General features: G+C 41.3%; 1 protein-coding gene across 1 annotated transcript in view; it reads left to right on the top strand.

Annotated features, from left to right (window-relative positions):
* The window catches only part of ARHGEF38 (Rho guanine nucleotide exchange factor 38), a 150,507-nt gene that overhangs the window by 75,975 nt on the left and 52,351 nt on the right, over window positions 1-22,181 (top strand). Inside the window, exon 3 of the mRNA XM_006076385.4 lies at window positions 2,679-2,802. Coding sequence (XP_006076447.3) covers window positions 2,679-2,802 — 124 coding nt within the window. The remainder of the gene's footprint in view (window positions 1-2,678; window positions 2,803-22,181) is intronic.

The raw sequence follows: 22,181 nt of genomic DNA, 5'->3' as shown, positions 1-22,181 counted from the left end.
TCCCCTGGAGAAGGGAAAGGCTACTACTCACTCCAGTATTTCATGGACTCCGTGAAAGTCCATGGAGAATTTCATGGACTGTATAGTCCATGGGGTCACAAAGAGTCATACAGGACTGAGTGGCTTTCACTTTCATCCTGATCAAACTAATATCCATGTCCAGTTGTGGAACAAGGTTTCAAGAATGGGATCAATGTCCAAAAAAGGATGGGATGAAAAATGAGCAGCCCGCCTCCTCCCTGCCTCCTAAATAGACCCAGCACACCTGAAGAAACTGTTGTTGTTCAGTCGCTAAGTCACGTCCTACTCTTTGCAACTCCATGGCCTGCAGCATGCCAGGCTTTCCTGTCCTCCACTATCTCCTAGAGTTTGCCCAAATTCACATCCACTGAGTTGGTGATGCCATCTAGCCATCTCATCCTCTGTCGCCCCCTCCTCCTCCTGCCCTCAATCTTTCCCAGCATCAGAGTCTTTTCCAGTGAGTTGGCTCTTTGCATCAGGTGGCCAAAATATTGGAGCTTCAGCATCAGTCCTTCCAATGAATATTCAGGGTTTATTTCCTTTAGGATTGACTGGTTTGATCTCTTTGTTGTCCAAAGGACTCTCAGGAGTCTTCTCCAACACCACAGCTTAAAAGTATCAATTCTTTGGCACTCAGCCTTCTTTATGGTCCAGCACTCACATCCGTACAAGACTACTGTAAAAACCATAGCTTTGACAATATGGACCTCTGTTGGCAAAGTGATATTTCTGCTTTTGAATATGCTGTCTAGGTTTGTCATAGCTTTCCTTCCAAGGAGCACGCATCTTTTAATTTCATGGCTGAAGTCACTGTCTGCAATGATTTTGGAGCCCAAGAAAATAAAATCTGTCACTATTTCCACTTTTAATATTTGCCATGAAGTGATATGACCAGATACCATGATGTTCATTTTTTTTTTTTAATGTTAAGTTTTCAGCCAGGGTTTTCACTCTCCTCTTTCACCCTCATCCAGAGGCTCTTTTGTTCCTCTTCAATTTCTGCCATTAGAGTGGTATCATCTGCATATCTGAGGTTACTGATATTTCTACCAGCAATCTTGATTCCAGTTTGTGATTCATCCACCCTGGCATTTTGCACGATGTATTCTGCATGTAAGTTAAATAAGCGGGGTGGCAATATACAGCTTTGTTGTACTCCTTTCCCAATTTTGAAATAGTCATTTGTTCCATGTCCAGTTCTAACTGTTGCTTCTTAACTCACAGAAGAAACCGATGTTGAAAGCATAAAAAAGAAGTGGCAATTGTTGGCCTTCATTTCCAAGAACTCTTGCAGGTCTGTCTCTTATTCTATATCCTGTTTCCAATTTCCCTTCATTTCTTGACTCTTTTTCTTCTGATCCTTAGGTGAACCTGCTGTCTCTCTCTCACCCTTAATTTTTTCAACCTTGTTTTGGACAAGTAATTCTGTTTTTCATCTTTTAAGCTTCTCCATGACTTGACTATTGATGACTTAGTTATCCACCTATTTCTCATGTACAAAAAAAACATGAATAAAAGACATCTGTTCCTTTTCCCTGTGGCAGCCCAGTGGAGCCTGAACCAAGATGCTTTTTGATTATGAAATGAGATCTGGTTTAAAATCATCAAAAAGATTTTGAGTAGGATCCAGCAAAATCTGGCACATAGCTCATCATGCTCTTCCTGGATAGGTTAGGATCATTGGCCATCCCTTACTAATCACCCAATGCCTGTGACAGAGATTGGCCTCCTTTGCAATTCTTGGTACATAAAAGGACTTCAGGAATTATTTAGTAAAAGAATGAATAAATTATTATAAGCACCAGCTATAAGATCTAGAACTGATTACACTGCTTTTTGAGGATTTGTGTGTGTGTGTGTGTGTGCTTAGTCACTCAGTTGTGTCTCACTCTTTGCAACCCCAAGGACTGTAGCCTGCCAGGCTCCTCTGTCCATAGAAATTTCCAGGTGAGAATACTGGAGTGTGTTGTCATTTTTTTCTCCAGGGGATCTTCTGAACCCAGGGATCAAACCTGCATCTCCTGCATTGGCAGGCAGATTCTTTACCACTAGCGCCACCTGGGAGGCACTTTTGAAGGTGTGCATGAATTTATAAATATGATGAATCTTTAATTAGTAGAACATATTTGGTGAAGATTTCCATTCACATTTCTTTTAAGGAAAAAAAGCAGGAAACAACTCAGCACATCTACTTGTCATCACTTTCAGAACATCTGTGGTTTTAAAACAACTTTGAAAATAGTCACTTGCCTAGAGTAAGGTCTGACTTCTGCTGTATAAGCAGTAAAATGTTCTAAATTCATATGTACTCATACATACCCTCATAGAGGGCAATTAATAAAATACCAATTATGGACCCCAAATCTTCTTCACACTCCGGTTCTTACAGGGGGTTATGTAGATGTATACTCAACTCATTAAAATTAAGTCAAAATAAAGAGAAAGAGGAAGGTAACAACAGATGCACCATCCCAATCTCTTGCATGAAGAACTGCACATTCCCTCTAGGAACCCCAAATAAGAATGTTTACAGAAGCAGCTGATGAAAGCAGTATGGGCTGGCATATAAAATGCTTACTGTTTAGCAGGAGGAAACGTCTTAAATAGCGTGCATCTCTCTCTCCATCAGCTGGTGCTCAGTGTTTGTGTTTCTTCAGGTTGATCGGCTGGATGTGGATAGCTTGTTTAGTAATATCGAATCGGTGCATCAGATATCAGCCAAGCTGCTGTCATTGTTGGAAGAGGCCACGACAGACGTAGAACCAGCCATGCAAGTAATCGGTATGTTTATTCTCTTCTCAAGTTCTCCAATACAACAGGAAATAATATTTTAATAGCCTCCCGTTGCTTTGGTTTTATGTTTCTGACTCACCAAGCTTCCCAGGAGATATATAAATGCTACACGCATCTTAGGGCTCATTGTAATTACACACACTCTGTATTTATTTTCACATGGGTTTATATCCATTTGCTGAAGTCCCTCAGTAGCACTAAGCACACCATTTGCTTTTTTAATTTCCAATCTTTCAACCTCTTTGCCTTCCAGATGTTCTCTTATTTAGTTTTATGGCTAACAATTACTTGATTCTTAAAGAATTAAACATTTAAATCCTTTAATAGCTTTACTGATTTTAGTCACAATGTCTCTTATTCATCTTATGACTAGGAATCCACTGATTCTGGGATTGTAACATTTGCAAGGAGAGTTTATATGATTATTAAAACAATTTAACAACTACTTTTCCATGCTTTTCCTTTTTCTCTATATTGTTTGCTTTTCAAATATGTTTCTACTCTCACACAGTCATAGATAATTTTCTTATTCTGTTAAAATTTTGAAAAAAATACAGAGAAATTACTAGAAAAGTGTTGGGTCAAATTTTTGTTCCCTCTATATTCTCCATTCATTGGCCATTTATATATCAAATCACCTGCTGCTGCTAAACTGCTAAGTCACTTCAGTCGTGTCCGACTCCTAGCGACCCCATGGACTGCAGCCTACCGGGCCCCTCCGTCCATGGGATTTTCCAGGCAAGAGTACTGGAGTGGGGTGCCATCGCCTTCTCCTTCAAATCACCTAATGAATATCTGTTAAGCAGTAACATATGACAGGATTCTTAGGAGCTTCAAGGGAATACTGTGTTGTGAACTACTTGAAGGCGATTGCCACAACCAAGATACCACAGACACAGTGCCATGTAGGCCAAAAATTTTTTTAATGTGCTGTAATCATTTTTCTGTTTCACACAAAATATTTAATATATGCTCATTACAAAATATTAAAACAATTTGGAAGTATACAGTGTAATTCAACCCACCAATGCAACGAGCATCCCCTTAAATAACCATTATTATCAGTTTGATATGCGTCCTTCCTTTGAGACACACACACACTCACACCTTGTATTTTTATTCCCCCTCATTATGTGTTTGTTAATGGGGCTTCCCAGGTAGCTCAGCGGTAAAAGAACCTGCCTGCAATGCTGGAGCTGCAGGAGATGCAGGTTTGATCCCTGGGTCCGGAAAATCCCCCAGAGGAGGAAATGGCAGCCCACTCCAATATTCTTGCCTGGAGAATCCCATGGACAGAGGAGTCTGGCGGGCTACAGTCCATAGCATCTCAAAGAGTTGGGCACGACTGAAGAGACTTAGCATGCACACACACAATGGAAAAACGGCATGAAATTGATTTTGTTTCATATTTAAGGAACATCCAAAATTTAATAAGCAAGACTGATCTTACACAAAGGTGAAACAACCTGGGCCATTTGTAGTGTTTTACATGTCAAAAGGCCACCCCACTTAAAAATATTCCCCCACAGTTTTTAATTGTAGTTTCTTGTGATTAAATGTCCCCCTTATATACTGTAGAACTTCAGGCCATAAAGAGAATACATTTATATGGGGAATCAGAGAATTCTTGAAAATGTTACTTGGGCTTAAAGTATTAAGTCAGATTTCAGCAAGTGAGGTCCATGTTGAGAAGACTAAGTGGAAATAATAGTGTGAACAAAACCATGGACAGAAAATGCCAAGTGTGTTTAGGAAATGGTGAGTGACCAAGCTGAGCTGGAGTGAAGAATTCACGTAGGGAGGAGTGAGAAATGAATCTGTTAAGTGTAGAACAGGGACAAGCTGTACCTGGAATCAAAGTTTGGGATTTACTCTGCAGGTAATGAGGAGCCATTAAAAGATTTTTCAGTAAGGATGTGATGAGACACAAAAGTTTCTGGAGAAAAGAAACTATGGCATGTATGAAAAAAATGGATAGAAAGAGAAAATGAGTCCTCGACCAGTAAACAAGTCATAGATCATTTAGCCATGTGGTAAGAAGCAGCCAGGCTAAGGTGGATACACTGAGAATAGAAAATAGGTGTCAGATTCAAGAGAAATGTGGAAAAAGCACAAACAAAATGTAGGGGTTGGTTGTATTTGCTGGAATCCAAAACAGTTCCAGGTGTAAAGAGTCTTGTATTCTGATTTGTCTAGAACATCTTGGTTTTAGCCTGTTCAAGCATCCAGTCCAGTTTAGCATTTGTCCCGGACTTCCTCATATTTTAAGGATGATCCTTATTTATAGTTGCACCACGGAGATCTGGTAAGACCTCTTCATCATGCTTTAATTTCTGACATGGCTTCTCTTAGCAAAATGTTAAGAGTCAGGTGCATTTGAAAGAGTTCTCATGTGGTAAACTCTGAAAGAGAGCCTGTCTCTCTTTTCCCAACCTTTTCTAGTCTCAAGGATACTTATATCTTTCTTTGAAGTACAGCACACAGGGAATCGACTGATAAAATGAAGACTTTTGGAAAAGAACAGCTAGCAAGACCTAACTGCTTCCTGTTCTGGTGGGGGTGGGAGATGTACTTGATGCTGTAAGTCCTGCGGCCACTGGGTAGAGCAGCAAGTGGGGTCATGACCCACACTGGGTGGCTTATGCCCTATGCCATGACTAGTGGGAGGCATCAAGCCCCTAGAATGACAGTCAGTGGGTTTAGAGGGATACGTAGAGAATTGAAGATTAGATGCAAATGAAATACGTGTAGGAAGTGGAGCCCATTTGTGTCAAAGGTGAATTTTCTGACCATATTGTAAATGCTACTGTTAACTTTACTTCGGAAAATGCAATGTGTTAATGTAGATTATCATATGAATACATATTTTGGTGGAGCATCACTGTAAAATAATGCTTTTTACTAAAGTAAGAAATCTATGGAACAGAAGTATTGTGGTGTGTATGTAATATACCTGTGATATTATATTAATTGAAATGGTAACTGTAGTTAAAGTTCACATGCAGTTTTACGTATATAAAATTGAAGTGAAATTGGCACCCCACTCCAGTACTCTTGCCTGGAAAATCCCATGGACGGAGGAGCCTGGTGGGCTGCAGTCCATGGGGTCGCTAAGAGTTGGACACGACTGAGCGACTTCCCTTTCCCTTTTCACTTTCATGCATTGGAGAAGGAAATGGCAACCCACTCCAGTGTTCTTGCCTGGAGAATCCCAGGGACGGGGGAGCCTGGTGGGCTGCCGTCTATGGGGTCGCACAGAGTCGGACATGACTGAAGCGACTTAGCAACAGCAGCATTATATATAATATTCAGAGAATATGCACACTTTTTTTGGTGTTGGTCACTAACTAGCTTTTAGAAAATGCATTTTGTTCAAAATCAGTTAGAAGTCTTTAGTTAAGATATTCAACAAACAGATGGAAAAAGTAACTTCAGTTTGTTAGTCTTCATGATTGCAATTACTGAAAACAAAATTTACCCCTATGGAAACAAGGAATTAACTGAAAGATAATTAAACAATCAGAGATCATACTGTATAACAGATTTAATTGTGAAACTTTGTAATTGTATTTTGGAAGACTTGAATTATGAAAAGAAGCTTTTGGCAGAACTTCTATTTAGTAGGATAAAGTTATATACTGTGTACCAGATTTTACAACATCTAGAAAAATATTTAAAAATCACAAATAGAAACAACTTGTTTGATGAGTTTTACTTTGCAAAAAGAGAGAAAAGAAAATGGAAGCAAGAAGACAAGAACTTTGAAAATATTTAAGCTCAAATATTTATATATTATAATATAGAGATATATAATCTGAATTTTAATATCTTACATTTAGTAGAATTTTCTCCGAGCTTATGAAATACCTCTGTCTTAGGAGGAAAGTATTTTCACAATTTAAAATATTATGGTTTATATATATTATTTTATATATATATTAAATAATGCTAGCATTACATTTTAACCATAGAATAAAACAGAGTCCACACTGATATGAATAAATGAGGAGAAAGGAAAGCGCTTCCTTACTTTAAAGTTCAGCAAGTAAATATAAAGGAAAGAGGAAAAATTTAAATCTCCATTAGGTAAAAACTATAGTCATAATTATTAAAGAGGACTCCACTGAGTGATGCCAGATTTATTGAGTGAAAGTTTGAGGAGAAATATATTTTCATAGTTTCAAACTGTCTCCGACATAAGTGTTAACTCCAAAGGGAAAGATGGTAACTGTTCACTGAGAAACCAGGCAAAGGGTATCTTAACGAAGTGAGTGATCCAGGGCAACAGCACCAGGAAATAACACACCTTCATATCACGAACCTCGTGACACAGGGCACAACGTCATATCTGTGCTACTTTTGTCCCAAAGGATGTGCAATCACGTCCAATCATTAGAAAACATTAGACAATAGCAAATTCAGTGAAAGACGCTGAAAATAACTGATTAATATGGTTCTAAAATGCCAAAGTCATTAAAGACATTGTAAGACTGAGGAGGAACTCTTGAAGACTGCAGAAGACAAAGGAGGAGTAACAAACAAACGCAAGTGGGAGCCTATATAGACTAGAATGGGAAAAGACCATTAGTGTCCCAATTCCAAGGAAAGTTTTTAGTTGATAGTATTAGAGCAAATGTCATTTCCTTTTACTGAAAATTGTACTATGTCGATGGAATATTGGGGAAAATGAGTGAGGGATATTTGAAAACTACCGGTACTATTTTTTCAACTTTCCTAGAAAACATAAAATTAATTCAAAATGGTTAAAATATAATGGTTTGCAGAGAAAACCCAACTGAAGTTGTTCGCAATGTCAAGTTCACTAATGATAAATTGCAATACTGAGGAAGATTATAGAAAATTTATGAAAATAAAAAGTAAACCAGTAAGACCATAGTTGAAAAGAAAGAGTTGGAGGCATAATTTTAATTTCCCTACCCTTTATATCTGGCCTGGCTTCATGACTTTCTTTGATCAATAAAATGCGGCAAAGTGATATTCTACAATGGCCTCGTGACAGTCACTGTCTGCTCAGGGAGAGAGAAGGTTCAAACAACCCAGTCAGGCCAATCAACACAGTCAAGGCCTTGAACATGCGAGTCGGGCCCTCCTTGGCCAGCTGACTTCATGCTACAGACTGCAAACCTACCAGTAATCCCATTAACACCACAAGGAAACAGGCCATCCCAGCTGCTGCCGCTGCTGCTAAGTCACTTCAGTTGTGTCCGATTCTGTGCAATGGCAGCCCACCAGGCTCCCCCGTCCCTGGGATTCTCCAGGCAAGAACACTGGAGTGGGTTGCCATTTCCTTCTCCAATGCATGAAAGTGAAAAGTGAAAGTGAAGTCGCTCAGCCATGTCCGACTCTTAGCGACCCCATGGACTGCAGCCCATCAGGCTCCGCCGCCCATGGGATTCTCCAGGCAAGAGTACTGGAGTGGGGTGCCATTGCCTTCTCCCCATCCCATCTGAGCTCTACTCATTTCATCAACCTGGAGAATCATGAGAAGATAAATAGTGTTGTTTTAAGCCTTTAAAATTTTCTTGGGGCGGGGAAGGGGGTTGATTTCCTGCATCAACAGCTAACTAATACAGATACAGAGAAGAGATTAACTAATTCAGCTCAGATAATAAAGTGAAACTTGATTTAGAAGGTGGCTTTTAAGCGAGGACTTGAATTTACAAAGATGGAGATTTGAGCAAAAGACTTCTCAAATGACATAGAGGCAGAAGGCAGAAGACAGAAGAGTACGTACGGGAAGTTCTTATAGAAGACAGCAGTTCAATGTGACTGGAGCATAGTGACAAGGAGTACAAGTAGCCGTATCAATGGAGTTCACTGGCACTTTCCATCACTAAATCTTTCATCTTGCTTTCCAAAAGGTAAACCGATTTGGGGTGAGATTTCCAAAGTCATGCTGCCACAAAATGAAAAGCACAGCTGTTCAATTTCTTTGTCCTTAGATCTCACGAAAGAGTTTGTGATTCACAGTTCTAGTGCCAAAGGAGAAACTTTCCCGATACATAGATAAGCCAGGAGAGCTTTACTCAATTAAAAAAAAAAAAAAAAACAAAACTTGGGATTTGGATGAGGTTCAAGCTTAAGCACAGCGGAGCACATGTTTGTAGATCCAAGGACTCTGGGAAATTGTCTGGACTATCATGCCAAGATAGAAACTGGATTTTAAAATCTTGACTGAGGCAAGCTGCCTAGACAGGAAATGGGTTTGAAATCTTTAGGGATGGGAGTGTGAGAAGTGACTCTTGTTTCCACTTAAAGATCATTTTGTAACAAATGAATAGTGAACAAGGACCAAACAAGTGAAGTCATAGTGCAGAGTTGAAGAACACACAGGCTGCAATCTCAGGTTGATTTAGTTTGTATCCAGGCTCAGCGGTTGCTGAATGTGGGCTTGTAGGCGAGTCACAAAGCCCCACTGAACTAAATTTGAGGCAATAATACCTACCCCACAGAGCATTTATGAAGATTAAATAAAATAATGTATGTGATGATAACCAGTGCCCATCCTTCATCAATAACCAATGCATGATGTTACTAACTTGTTAGGACCCTGAGAATATTAAACATACCCACCCATTCACAAAGCTTGATTTCTTATACGCAAAATGTGAACTTTTTAGAGATCCTGATCATATTTTCAAACAAAGATTCATGGGTGTGTGTGGTTTCCAGGTGTTCCCAATATGGACGTTTCTACATTTTGTTGATTTGGGGAGCCTGCCATTTAAGAATCCAGCTACCCCAGTGGAATATCACATGGAGAAAGATTAGAGCTGAGACTATCTCGTAAGAAAGTGGTCCCACTGTCCCAGCCTCCCTGCCAAGGCACCCAGACTTGGGAATGAGCCATTTCAGACCATCCAGCCAGTTAAGCCTCTGAATGAGTGCAGCCCCAGCAGACCTCAAGTAAAGCAGAACCACTGAGCTGATACCTGCTAACCCACAGAATCAGGGTGCTACTGCTGCTGCTGCTAAGTCGCTTCAGTCGTGTCCGACTCTGTGCGACCCCAGAGACAGCAGCCCACCAGGCTCCCCTGTCCCTGGGATTCTCCAGGCAAGAACACTGGAGTGGGTTGCCATTTCCTTCTCCAATGCATGAAAGTGAAAAATGAAAGTGAAGTCGCTCAGTCATGTCCGACTCTAGTGACCCCATGGACTGCAGCCTACCAGGCCCCTCCGTCCATGGGATTTTTCAGGCAAGAGTACTGGAGTGGGGTGCCATTGCCTTCTCCACATAATCAGGAGAGAAGATCAAATGGTCGCTGGTCTTAAGGCACTAAATTTCAGGGTGGTTTGTTACACAGTGACAGAGAACCAAAACAGGGCTATGTCCTCTTCTATAAATTTTCAACAATGTTGTAATGTTTCAAAGCAATTTTAAAAGACTGAGTTATGAACACGTGTGAGGTTACTTTCTCTGCTTACTTCACACACAGGGTAAAGAGAACCAGAGCTGACAGAAGCTTGTGGTATAGGAATTACAGTTTCTCACATGCTTTTTCCTCAGGGTATAGAGCTTTCTGTTCTTTGAAGATGGAGTGGGTGAAGCACGGTTACTCTGTGGCAGTCCTTTGTTCTCCTGAAGCTGTGTCTCTTGTATGTCCCTGAAGCAGGAATCTGTGCCCTTAGCAGTGATTCTGTGAAAAGAGATTAGTCATTGACAATGATGCTGTGTGGGAGATGCCACAGAGCAGTTCACCCGAATCACTGTTCTGGTACTATTATATCGTGTGCACACGTGTGTGTGTGTGTGTGTGTGTGTGTGTGTTACTCAGAACATGGAAAGGCCTGGCCTTGTTCATCCTGACCAGTGAGGGCAGGTTTGGGAGCTTCACCCCCGCTCAGTGGGATATGTGAGGCCAGCAGGTGGAGAGAGACCCAGACACAGCAGCGAAAGTTCAGGGCGTTTTATTCCAGATACTGTCAGTAACAAGAAAGCTGTCAGCTTCAGAAAACAGGACAGAAAAAAAGGTGGGGGGGGGTGGTTCAAGGTCAAGTACACACAAATCCACAGAGGAAAGGAAAAATCAGCAGGAGGCAGTCACCAGGATACAATGCAGAAGCTGGACCTCCGGCCTCCTGAGTGGGGTCAGGGTGGGCCCCAGGTCTACCAGGACTTATTTCTCATAATAAAAAGAAAACCGGGAGGGCTTAGTAACAAGTTCTATAGTTCTGTTCTCTGAGGAGAAAGTGAAGTTCTACATTGTGGAGCTGGCTCCTGGGGGTCAGTGGCTGAGTTGTGCTGTTAGACTTGAAAGGAGTTGTGGAAAGTCAGATATTGTACAGAATACACACGGAAGTCCTAAACTTTTGTGAGTGTAAGAGTGCTGTGAGTCCCTGAACACTTTCCCAACTGTTAGGAAGTCAGAAGGAGAAGCTGTTAGCAGGGATGCCACACTTGAGGGGTACAAGAGCCTGGCAGGACTGTAGCCTTAGGAGGGAGCCAGATCGGTGCCCTGACACTGGCTTCATCACTGCTACCTCCGTGTTGGGGCAAGTCGCTTGATCAGTGAGGACTGCCCTTGCCTGCCTGGAATAGAAACTTCACCAAAAGGAATTAGCTTTTTCCCTCACATAACAAGAAATCCATAACTCAATAGCCTAGAACAGAGACAGCTACTTGCTGGCTACTTCCAGCTTTTTCCTTCCCAGTACTTAACTTGTGGTATTTGGCTTCATGGCCTCAAGATGGTTACTCCACTGCCAAGCAAGCTTCCTGCAGGTAATAAGAGCAAAACCATCTCCTGCTCTGGCTTTTTTCATTTGGGGGAAATAGAAAGCTTTCCCAGTGACTTCTATACCTCATGATCTCATTTTACACACACATTATTCCATCTCTCTCTCTCTCTCCCTCCCTCCCTTTCTCTCTCTCTCTCTCACACACACACACACACACACACAGAGACTTTAACCACCTGAACTACCAGAGACTGGGGAAAAGGTTAGTATTTTTAACTGGGTGCATGTGTGGTGCAAACAATAAAAGTTTGGGAGATGAGAGAATAGATAAGCAACTGGCAACAGAAAGCAGGTTCACTGGTTCATTTTTTCCAATGGGGATGGCCAGACCTTGGTGGTAGAGGGGAGAGACAGAGCGTGCACCTGTCTAGGACATAAGCCCCAGGTGGGGGGAGTTTCTTGTCTGTTTTGTTATTGTTGTATTACCAGCGCCTAGAACAGTGTCCTCAAAAAGTACTTGGTGAATGAATGAAATGAATGGCGGAGACAATGCTCAGTATCCAGGATGCCAGTTGGTACACTGAGGGAATACAGTCATTGTCATTGCTCTTGTTGTTACCAAGTCCTCCTGTGGTTTTTTCCTGTGTCGTTTTCCAAAGCTGGTAAGTGGTGAAGAGCAACTAGCAGAGGCAAGCATTCTCAAGAGAGGTATTTACCAAGGTGGGCTGAGAATGGGGTCCTTAGCATTATCAATCCTGAGGAGGGAAAAGTTATTGTACCTTTTCCCAACCTAGGCAGCCGAAACGTTTTAACTTGCAACTCTCAGAGAACCAATGTTTCCTTAATGTGTGAGTTGTTACAAAAAGCCCATCATGGAGTTAAGGTATCCAGGAAGTCAAAAAGGTTCAGGAAGAGACCTTGAGTTATTATCAAAATAAACAGTTTTATCCTTGAGTGTTAGTGCTAGACTAATACTTGAAAAGAAAGTGTAGTTGTTCAGTCTTATCCAACTCTGTGTGACCCCATGGACTGTAGCCCACCAGGCTCCTCTGTCCCTGGAATTTTCCAGGCAAGAATACTAGCATGGGTTGCCATGCCCTTTATGGGGTCTTCCCAACCCAGAAATTGAAACCAGGTCTCCTGCATTCCAGGCAGATTCTTTACCATCTGAGTCACCAGGGAAGCCCGATTCTAATCCAACCATCTCACTGTTCAGATGAAAAAGCTAAGAGCCTGAGTTTCTCCAAATAGCATCACTAATTCTAGACACAGTTATAAGGGAGCCCTTGCTCTTCCTAATATAGGTCTTATTACATATTACATACTGTCCATCTCCCATACTATTGCTTCCATTTATCCTGCCCATCTGTTACACTGTCAGTGATGGAATAGCCTTTCCTTTGAGAGACCCCAGCACAATTATGACATTGTCCTCCATGGCACTGGACGCAACCATGGTCCCCCCCACAGTCTGCTCTGGCTCCCTTCCTTTCTCTTTTTTTCCTTTTATGGTCTATCAGTCCCTTACCGGTCGGTCTTACCCTGCTGCTGCTAAGTCGCTTCAGTCATGTCCGACTCTGTGCTACCCCATAGACAGGCTCCACTGTCCCTGGGATTCTCCAGGCAAGAACACTGGAGCGGGTTGCCATTTCCTTCTCCAATGCATGAAAGTGAAAAGTGAACGTGAAGTCGCTCAATGGTGTCCGACTCTTAGCGACCCCATGGACTGCAGCCCACCAGGCTCCTCCGTCCATGGGATTTTCCAGGCAAGAGTACTGGAGTGGGGTGCCATTGCCCTGTTCCCTCCTAAAACCACTACTCTAAAATTGCTATTACCACATCACCAGAGACCTCAAAATTGTCAAATCCAATGAACACATTTTTCTGAATTTATCATATGGTAGCACTCTTGCCTGGAAAATCCCATGGACGGAGGAGCCTGGTGGGCTGCAGTCCATGGGGTCGCTAAGAGTTGGACACGACTGAGCGACTTCACTTTCCCTTTTCACTTTCATGCATTGGAGAAGGAAATGGCAACCCACTCCAGTGTTCTTGCCTAAAGAATCCCAGGGATGGGGAAGCCTACTGGGCTGCTGTCTATGGGGTCGCACAGAGCCAGACACAACTGAAGCAACTTAGCAGCAGCAGCAGCAGCACTTCTGAAAATTTTTAAACCGAATAATTCCTAACATCAGAAGAGAAATTTCATGAGCCCCAGGGAATGTGGAGTTCCGACCTGAAGCCAGAGCCACAGGCATGAAATAATTTGAAATCTCATTTTATCTTAAGAATTCAAGTAAATTTTCCATGCTATCCTTTCACATGAAAATAATGTTTTTTTCCTTCAAATATCTTTATAAAATTCATACTCAAGGGACATGCTCGTTTGAATCCTGTGGCTGCACATTCCACCTGGCACTTGGGTTTGAATTTCATAACCCTAACCAGCGTCCCTGGAGTATCTCTCAGTACTCAGTGTTATCCCCAGGCGAGGCAGGAACTGAACGAGACCAAAGGCAAAGGATAGTGGCTTCTGTAAGCAGCGTTTACTCTACAACCTCTTCCTTCTCACCTCCCTCCTCATTTTGCCTTCCCCTGGAGAACAGAAGAGGCTCAGAATAAAAGGAATGAAATGTATGCACCTGGCATTTGGGCTGGCTGAGCTGCTGCCTTGCTTAGTCCCAGTGGCTGGGCTCCCATCCAGGGAGGACAGCAGACCATGAGAAACTCTCCCAGTCAGTCTGCTGCAAGCTGCCAGGAGAGCTTTTTCATCTCGTGATGGCATATTTACTCACCCAGGAAGTGTCATTCAGAGGCTTGTATTATCTTACTCAGATCTCAGAACTTCTTTTCTGGAAGGGGGTCATACCTACACTCTGTCCTCAGAGAGGTCCCACTCCTGTCTCGGTATTCTGAATGCTCTGTCCTGACAATCAGGTTTTACTCAGAACTGCAGAACTGCCTTTTGGGATAGATCTTAGATCACAGTTTATGCTTGAGAACTTTTCCTTCCAGTTTCATTGAGATGTAATTGATATATTACACTGTATAGGTTTAAGGTGTATTGCATAATTATTTCATTTACATACATCATGAGGTGATTATCACAATGAGTTTACAGAACACCCATCCTCTTATCTAAACATAAAATTAAAGAACAAAACCTTACCAGCTCAAATAAGATGTGTGCGTGCTAAGTTGCTTCAGTAGTGTCCGACTCTTTGCAACCCCATGGACTGTAGCCTGCCAGGCTCCTCTGTCCATGGATTCTCCAGGCAAGAATACTGGAGTGGGTTGCCATGCCCTCCTCCAGGGGATCTTCCCAACCCAGGGACTGAACCCAGGTCTCCCACATTGCAGACAGATTCTTTGCCAACTGAGCCATAAGGGAAGCCCAAGAATACTGGAGTGGATAGCCTATCCCTTCTCCAGGGGATCTGCCCAACACAGGAATAAAACCGGGGTCTCCTGCATTGCAGGAGGATTATCGGCCGAGCTACCAGGGAAGCCCTAATCTCTTTTCTAGATCTTCTATTTCCTGAAACCCAGACTCATATTGCAATTCCATAAAGGGCTCTTCACTTTAATATACTATGGGTGACTCAAATTCACTACTTCTAAAATTAAACTTGTTGTCTTCCCATAAAAACACCCTCTTTATCTTCTCAACATTGTCTATCCACATGTTTACTGAAACCGGCTTCCTGAGATATGCCTGGAGTTATCCTCTTCATCTCTTACATGTTCAATGTCCTTTTTTTGTTCTCTCTTCTTCATCCTCCCTGATTTTGCTCTCGTGGTTATAACTAACATCTAATGAACATTTGCACATGCCCATATAGACACATTACATATTTTAACTCATTTAATCATTAAACAACTCTCCCATTATGATGATTTCTTATCACAGATGAGGAAATTAAGAAACAGAGAAATCAGGTAATTTCCCCAAATGTCACATGAGTAAATGGTAAAACCAGAATCTGATACCAGGCAGTTGATTTGAGAGCATTCTCTCAACTGCTATAACATTCTACTTTAGCCCTTATTATTTATTTCTTGAATATTTATAGAAGTCTTTCAATTGGTTTCTCTTTTCCAATCTCCCTAACTCCTCCCCCAAATTCCATTGTTCAGATGACTAACTCCCACAGAAAACTTTCTAAAATACAGTCTCATCGTGTTAATCTGCTGCCTAAAATCCATCAGTGCTTCTCCATCACCTTCAGGTTAAAGTTCCAACTTCTTAATGATGCACAAAGTCTTCCATGGTCTGGCCCCTGCCTACCTATACAGCTTCTTCTGAAACCTCCCCCCAGGTGTGGCACCAGCCAGCCAGCTGAGATCACTTGCAGTTTCTGAGCAGAACTTGCTTCCTCCATGCATCTCTGTGCTTTTGTATTCACTCATAGCTCCTACTTCAAGGGTAGACTCTTATGGAAAGAGCTCAAAGTTTCTCAAGAGCAGAATGGCTCACCCTCTGTATTTATAGTTACTGTCATACTTTTCCCATAGCATGCTAAATGGAGTTTACTCTTCTCTATCCTTTACTGACCTTGAGGGAAGTGTTGGTTCTTTTTCTCTGCAGACCTACCAAAGTACTTAGGGCATGCTAGTCACTCACTGGCTTTCCCAGGTAGCACAGTGATAAAGGACCCACCTGCCAAAGAGCAGGAGATGCAAGAGACCACGGTTCCATCCCTGATTCAGGAAGATCCCCTGCAGGAAGAAATGGCAACCCACTCCAGTATTCTTGCCTGGAAAATTCCATGGACAGATAAGCTTGGTGGTACAATGGGGTCGCAAAGAGTCAGACATGACTGAGCATGCACCGTCACAGTCACTCATTAAATGGCTATCAAATTCAGTTCAGTTCAGTCACTCAGTCGTGTCTGACTCTTTGCAACCCCATGAATCGCAGCACGCCAGGCCTCCCTGTCCATCACCAACTCCCGGAGTTCACTCAGACTCACGTCCATCGAGTCAGTGATGCCATCCAGCCATCTCATCCTCTGTCGTCCCCTTCTCCTCCTGCCCCGAGTCCCTCCCAGCATCAGAGTCTTTTCCAATGAGTCAACTCTTCGCATGAGGTGGCCAAAGTACTGGAGTTTCAGCTTTAGCATCATTCCTTCCAAAGAAATCCCAGGGCTGATCTCCTTCAGAATGGACTGGTTGGATCTCCTTGCAGTCCAAGGGACTCTCAAGAGTCTTCTCCAGCACCACAGTTCAAAAGCATCAATTCTTCGGCGCTCAGCCTTCTTCACAGTCCAACTCTCACATCCATACATGACCACAGGAAAAACCATAGCCTTGACTAGACGAACCTTTGTGGGCAAAGTAATGTCTCTGCTTTTGAATATGCTATCTAGGTTGGTCATAACTTTCCTTCCAAGGAGTAAGCGTCTTTTAATTTCATGGCTGCAGTCACCATCTGCAGTGATTTTAGGATGAACTAAATAAAAACTATAACTGCTTCATTTCCTTTTATGCCATTTTCCTAAACAAGGCCTCTGATAGGCTTCTTGGGCATCATTGGTTTCACCCCGGATCACTAACCTGCAAGGGAAGTTCATCTAGATGTGGGGTCAGAATAATATAGACACCTATCACTTGGTTTGGTACATCTTAGGGATGGACATGAGAGTCTGGAGGTAAAGAGGTGGGCCAAGAAGAACATGAATATGTTTACATTAGTGAAGGGAGCAATGTGCCCCCACAGGATAGTGATGCCAGGACATAAAATGTGTTCAATAATCCTGAGAGTTGTTCTTAAAGGAGATAAGTAAGTGCATTTTTAAAAGTGCATTTTCTTCCTCCTTTTGCATGGCAGTTATTCTGAGGGGAAGCCAATGTAGAAAGTCTTGGGATGCAGAATTTTTTAAAGAGAAGTACACGATAGTTATATTTATTTCATAGGATTCTGGTGCTTTTGTGACAGATATCCAGGAGGGAAATTACCTTCGCCAATCTTGGCTCAGTCCCTTCTCCACTCTTAATCATTCCTTCAAACTCACATACAGTAGACAGAGCAGTTGTCCTTAACCACTGAAGAAACGCAGCCCAGAGTTACGTTACCGTGGAAACAGAATCTTTTTTTTTTTTTTTGCTGCAAGACACATCGCTTCATCTGCACTATTATGAAGCAGAATACATTGGTAGGGCTGGGAGGGGAATCAAATATTCTGCCCGCCAGTATTGTGCTTGGCCTCTGGGTGAATAGATGACTTTCAATTAGAGTGCTTAAATATCTTTTAACTTTAATCATTGTTATTAGAGGCCGAACAGAATTTTACTTGGAAAAGAGTAAAAAAATTCAACTCTGCTGTTCAGGAGAGAGCTATAAATTTTTTCAAGCTAGAACATTTTTCTTAAAGAAAATACAAGGGAATTTACAATTAATGGTTTCATTGCGTGTAAAATAAATGCCTTTGTCCTTTGTGTTTTGACTTTCTGACTTGATCCCATTGTGGATTTATGAGATTGTCCAGACCTCTTTCTTCCTTTGTCTGTACTCTAAGCTGCTTTGTAGTGAACATACATATTTACAATTTCCTCTGGCGTTGGGCTGCAGGTATTCAGGTTCACCCTTCCTGACTTACTGCCAAGCCCATCTGAGCGTTGACTCCCTAGCCCAGCCAAAGCCCTCGCTCCTATTTGCTGCCTGCTGCAGTGACTTGCAAGGCTTGCCTTTTTTTATGCCCAACACTAAATTTAGCCACTGTCCTATTTTATTCTCTCCTCTTTTAACTACTCTCTTTTCTTACTATTTGTGTTGCTAACTGTCGTGAAGGGTGAATCTACAAGACCTCCACTGGCAAGAGGATCAATTCAGTAAAATCCCAGAAATCTAATAAGAAGCCCTAATCCCTTCAGTTCCCAAAATGCTTATAGTCACTGCATTTTCTTACAAGTCCAAAAAAAACATAAAAAAAAAAAAAGTAAAACATATACACACATGCAGAGTCTAATTTTAATCATAGGGAAATCCCATAAGTGAAAAGAAAGAAACATCTTTTATTAGTTGTATGTAAATTAGGAAAATGGGCTTCCCAGGTGGCTCAGTAGTAAAGAACCTGCCTGCCAATGTAGAAGACGTAAGAGATGTGGGTTCGATCCCTGGTTCCAGAAGATCCCCTGGAAGAGGGCACAGCAACCCACTCCAGTATTCTTGCCTGGAGAATCTCATGGACAGAGGAGCCTGGTGGGCTACAGTCCATGGGGTTGCAAATCGTTGGCCATGACTGAAACGACTTAGCATGTACAAATTAGAAAATAATATAACACTTTATAATACTTTAAAATTATTAGTATCTTAGTAAAAATAAAAACAAAAACAAACAAATGGAACATAATTAAACTTAAAAGTTTTTGCACAGCAAAGGAAATCATAAACAAAATGGAAAGACAACCCTCAGAATGGGAGAAAATATTTGCAAATAAAGCAACCAACAAGGGGTAAATCTCCAGAATATACTAACAGCTCATGCAATTCAATATAAAAAAACTAATCAAAAAATGGGCAGAAGATCTAAATAGACTTTTCTCCAAAAAAAAAAAAAAATATACAAATGACCAAAAAGCACCTGAAAAGATGCTCAATATCACTAATTATTAGAGAAATACAAATCAAGACTACAATGAGGTATTATCTCACACTGGTCAGAATGTGCTTAGTTGCTTAGTCATGTCTGACTCTTTGAAACCCCATGGACTGAAACCCGCCAGGCTCCTCTGTCCATGGAATTTTCGAGGTAAGAATACTGGAGAGGGTTGCCATGCCCCTCCCCCAGGGGATCTTCCCAACCCGAAGATCGAACCCAAGTCTCCCTCATTGCAGGAGGATTCTTTACCATCTGAGCCATCAGAGAAGCCCTGCCACCATCAAAAATCTACAAACAATAATCCTGGAGAGGGTGTAGAGAAAAGTGTACCCTCCCACGCTGTTGGCGGCAATGTAAATTGGTACAGACACTATGGAGAACAGTATAGAGGTTTCTTAAAAAATGAAAAATAGACCTATTGTATGATCCACCAATCCTGTTCCTGGGCATATATCCAGAGAAAACCATAACTCGAAAAGATGCGTGTATGCCAATATTCATTGTAGCACTATTTACAATAGCCAAGACATGAAATTTACCTAAATGTCCATCCACAGAAGAACAGATAAAGAAGATTTGGTACATATATACAATGGAATATTACTCAACCATAAATATAAGGCCGTTTGCAGCAACATGGATGGACCTAGAGATTATTATACTAAGCGAAATAAGTCAGACAGAGAAAGAAAAATCCCACATGATATCACTTATATGTGAAATCTAATTTTAAAATGATACAAATGAACTTATTCACAAACAGAAACAGAGTCACAGATCTGGAAATTATACTTATGGCTACCAAAGGGAGAATATGATGGGAAGTCATAAATTAGAAGATTGGAATTAACATATTAACACACTACTATATATAAAATGTCTCAGTGAACTCCGGGAGTTGGTGATGGACAGGGAGGCCTGGCGTGCTGCAATTCATGGGGTCGCAAAAAGTTGGACACGACTGAGCGACTGATCTGATCTGATCTGATCTGATATATAAAATAGATAACTAACAGGTACCTACTGTATAGCACAGGGAACTCTACTCAATATTCTATAATAACCTATATGGGAAAAGAATGTGAAAAAGAATGTGTGTATATATATACCAGTCATATATGTATATAACTGATTCACTTTGCTGTACACCTGAAACTAACACAGCATTATAAATCAACTACACTTCCATAAAATTTTTTAAAAGTTGAAGACCTAGAGTTTTAATTCTCGAGACAGTAGAACAGCATTAGAAAGCAAGTGACATATATGGAGGAACTAGTCAGTGCCAGCTGATTTTACATCCACATCTCATTTAATTCTCAAATTCATCTCAAGTGTAACTATTATCTCCATTTTACAAATGAAAGAATTAAGGCTCAAATAATTTTTTTAAGGCATTCCTGTAGTCACCACACAATCCTAGGCAATGATTTCTGATTCTGACTCCAGTGTTTCTGCCAACTGCGTCACTGTGTCCAGCATCCAGCTAAACTCTCCTATGGGGAGGGCTAAAATCTAAGGAGAAAATGAGGAGAATATGGCCTCTAATCCTGGCTCTCCACCTCCTGATAGAACTATGGAAAAACCATTTATTTGTTTTGAAGTTAGATTTGTCCATCCTTATTTAATATGGCTAAATAAGCTCCTTTCTCCTCATATGTATAAGGATTAAAGTAGCTAATGTAACCAAAATATGTTGAAAATCTAAAAGGCACTTCTATTTCTGTAGGAAGAATGCCTTTTGTTATTATAATAGACCCAGATTAGCAGGTCCATATCACTTGCAATCAGTTCAGTCCCAATCATTATCAATCCCAAATGCACAATGTTTTTGAGAGCAGATCTATTACATATTTCTTCTGTGTTTCCCAAATCACCTTAACACAATTCTGGGTTGGATAGTGGATGCATTTTTATGAGATGAAGTGACAATTAAATCAAACTATTGTCCAATATGTACTTGAGCCATCAGTGATAGATCCCATTTTATCATATATCAAAAAGGACTCCTTAAATGCCTGGACATAATTAGCCCAAGTTGCTTTATGAATAGTCATAACACTGGTTTACAGTATTATCCAACTGATTTGTAACAGGAATGATGGTCAATTCTATTATCATATAAGAGAAAATATTTTATTTTCCTCAACTTCATTGCATATGTTTCAGACAAACTCAGGAAATGTTAGTAAAATAAACAGAGAAAAATAACTGACCTAGAACCTGAAATTTCACTCTCCATACCTCTAACTAGTGGTAAAGAATCCACCTGCCATTTCAGGAGACATAAGAAATGCAGGTTTGATTGCTGGGTTGGGAAGATCCCCTGGAGGAGGGCATGGCCACTTGCTCCAGTATTCTTGCCTGGGAAATCCCATGGACAGAGGAGCCTGGCAGGCTTCAGTCCTTAGGGTCACAAAGAGTTGGACACAACTGAAGCGGCTGAGCATGCACGCACTCACTCTAACAAACCGACAATATCTGCTCCATTTTGGGCATTTGCTATCTATGTATTGTAATCTGAATGTTGCATACACTATCTCTTTAATTTTGTAATGAACCTATGAAACTGGATCTATTAATGTCTCTGCTTTATAGGTGAGGAAACAGGTTCAAAGAGTAAAAAATAACCTGTCCAAGTCATAACCTGTCCAACTCTGTTGCACGGCCTGGCCTGTACCATACAGACTGATTCTAAGTGTAGCCTTTAACTCATGTCAAAGAAAAACCCACAGTGTAAGAAAAACCCACAAAGTAAGAGTTGTGAGTTTAAATTTTATTCAAGGACCTACTGAGGACTCTAGCCCAGGAGATGACCTCTCAGTGGCTCTGAGGAAACTATGCCAAAGAGGGGGAAGAGAAGCCAATTCATACATGATTTTGGGATCTAGGAAATACATGCAATCAAGCATACGTCTTGGTAAAAGATTGCTGCCAGTCACAAAGAACAGATATTCCAAGTTAATAATTTTAGTGCTTTTCTATGAACGGCAAGATGCAAGAGTCTGGGGTCATTGAAATGCTTCCTGAGACATACACCCAACTATCAAAGGGTCTGTTTATCCA

This window comes from Bubalus bubalis, chromosome 7, assembly GCF_019923935.1.
Source record: "Bubalus bubalis isolate 160015118507 breed Murrah chromosome 7, NDDB_SH_1, whole genome shotgun sequence".
NCBI lineage: Eukaryota > Metazoa > Chordata > Mammalia > Artiodactyla > Bovidae > Bubalus > Bubalus bubalis.
The sequence above is the reverse complement of the archived record's forward strand: the minus strand, read 5'-3'. Positions and strand labels throughout refer to the sequence as shown.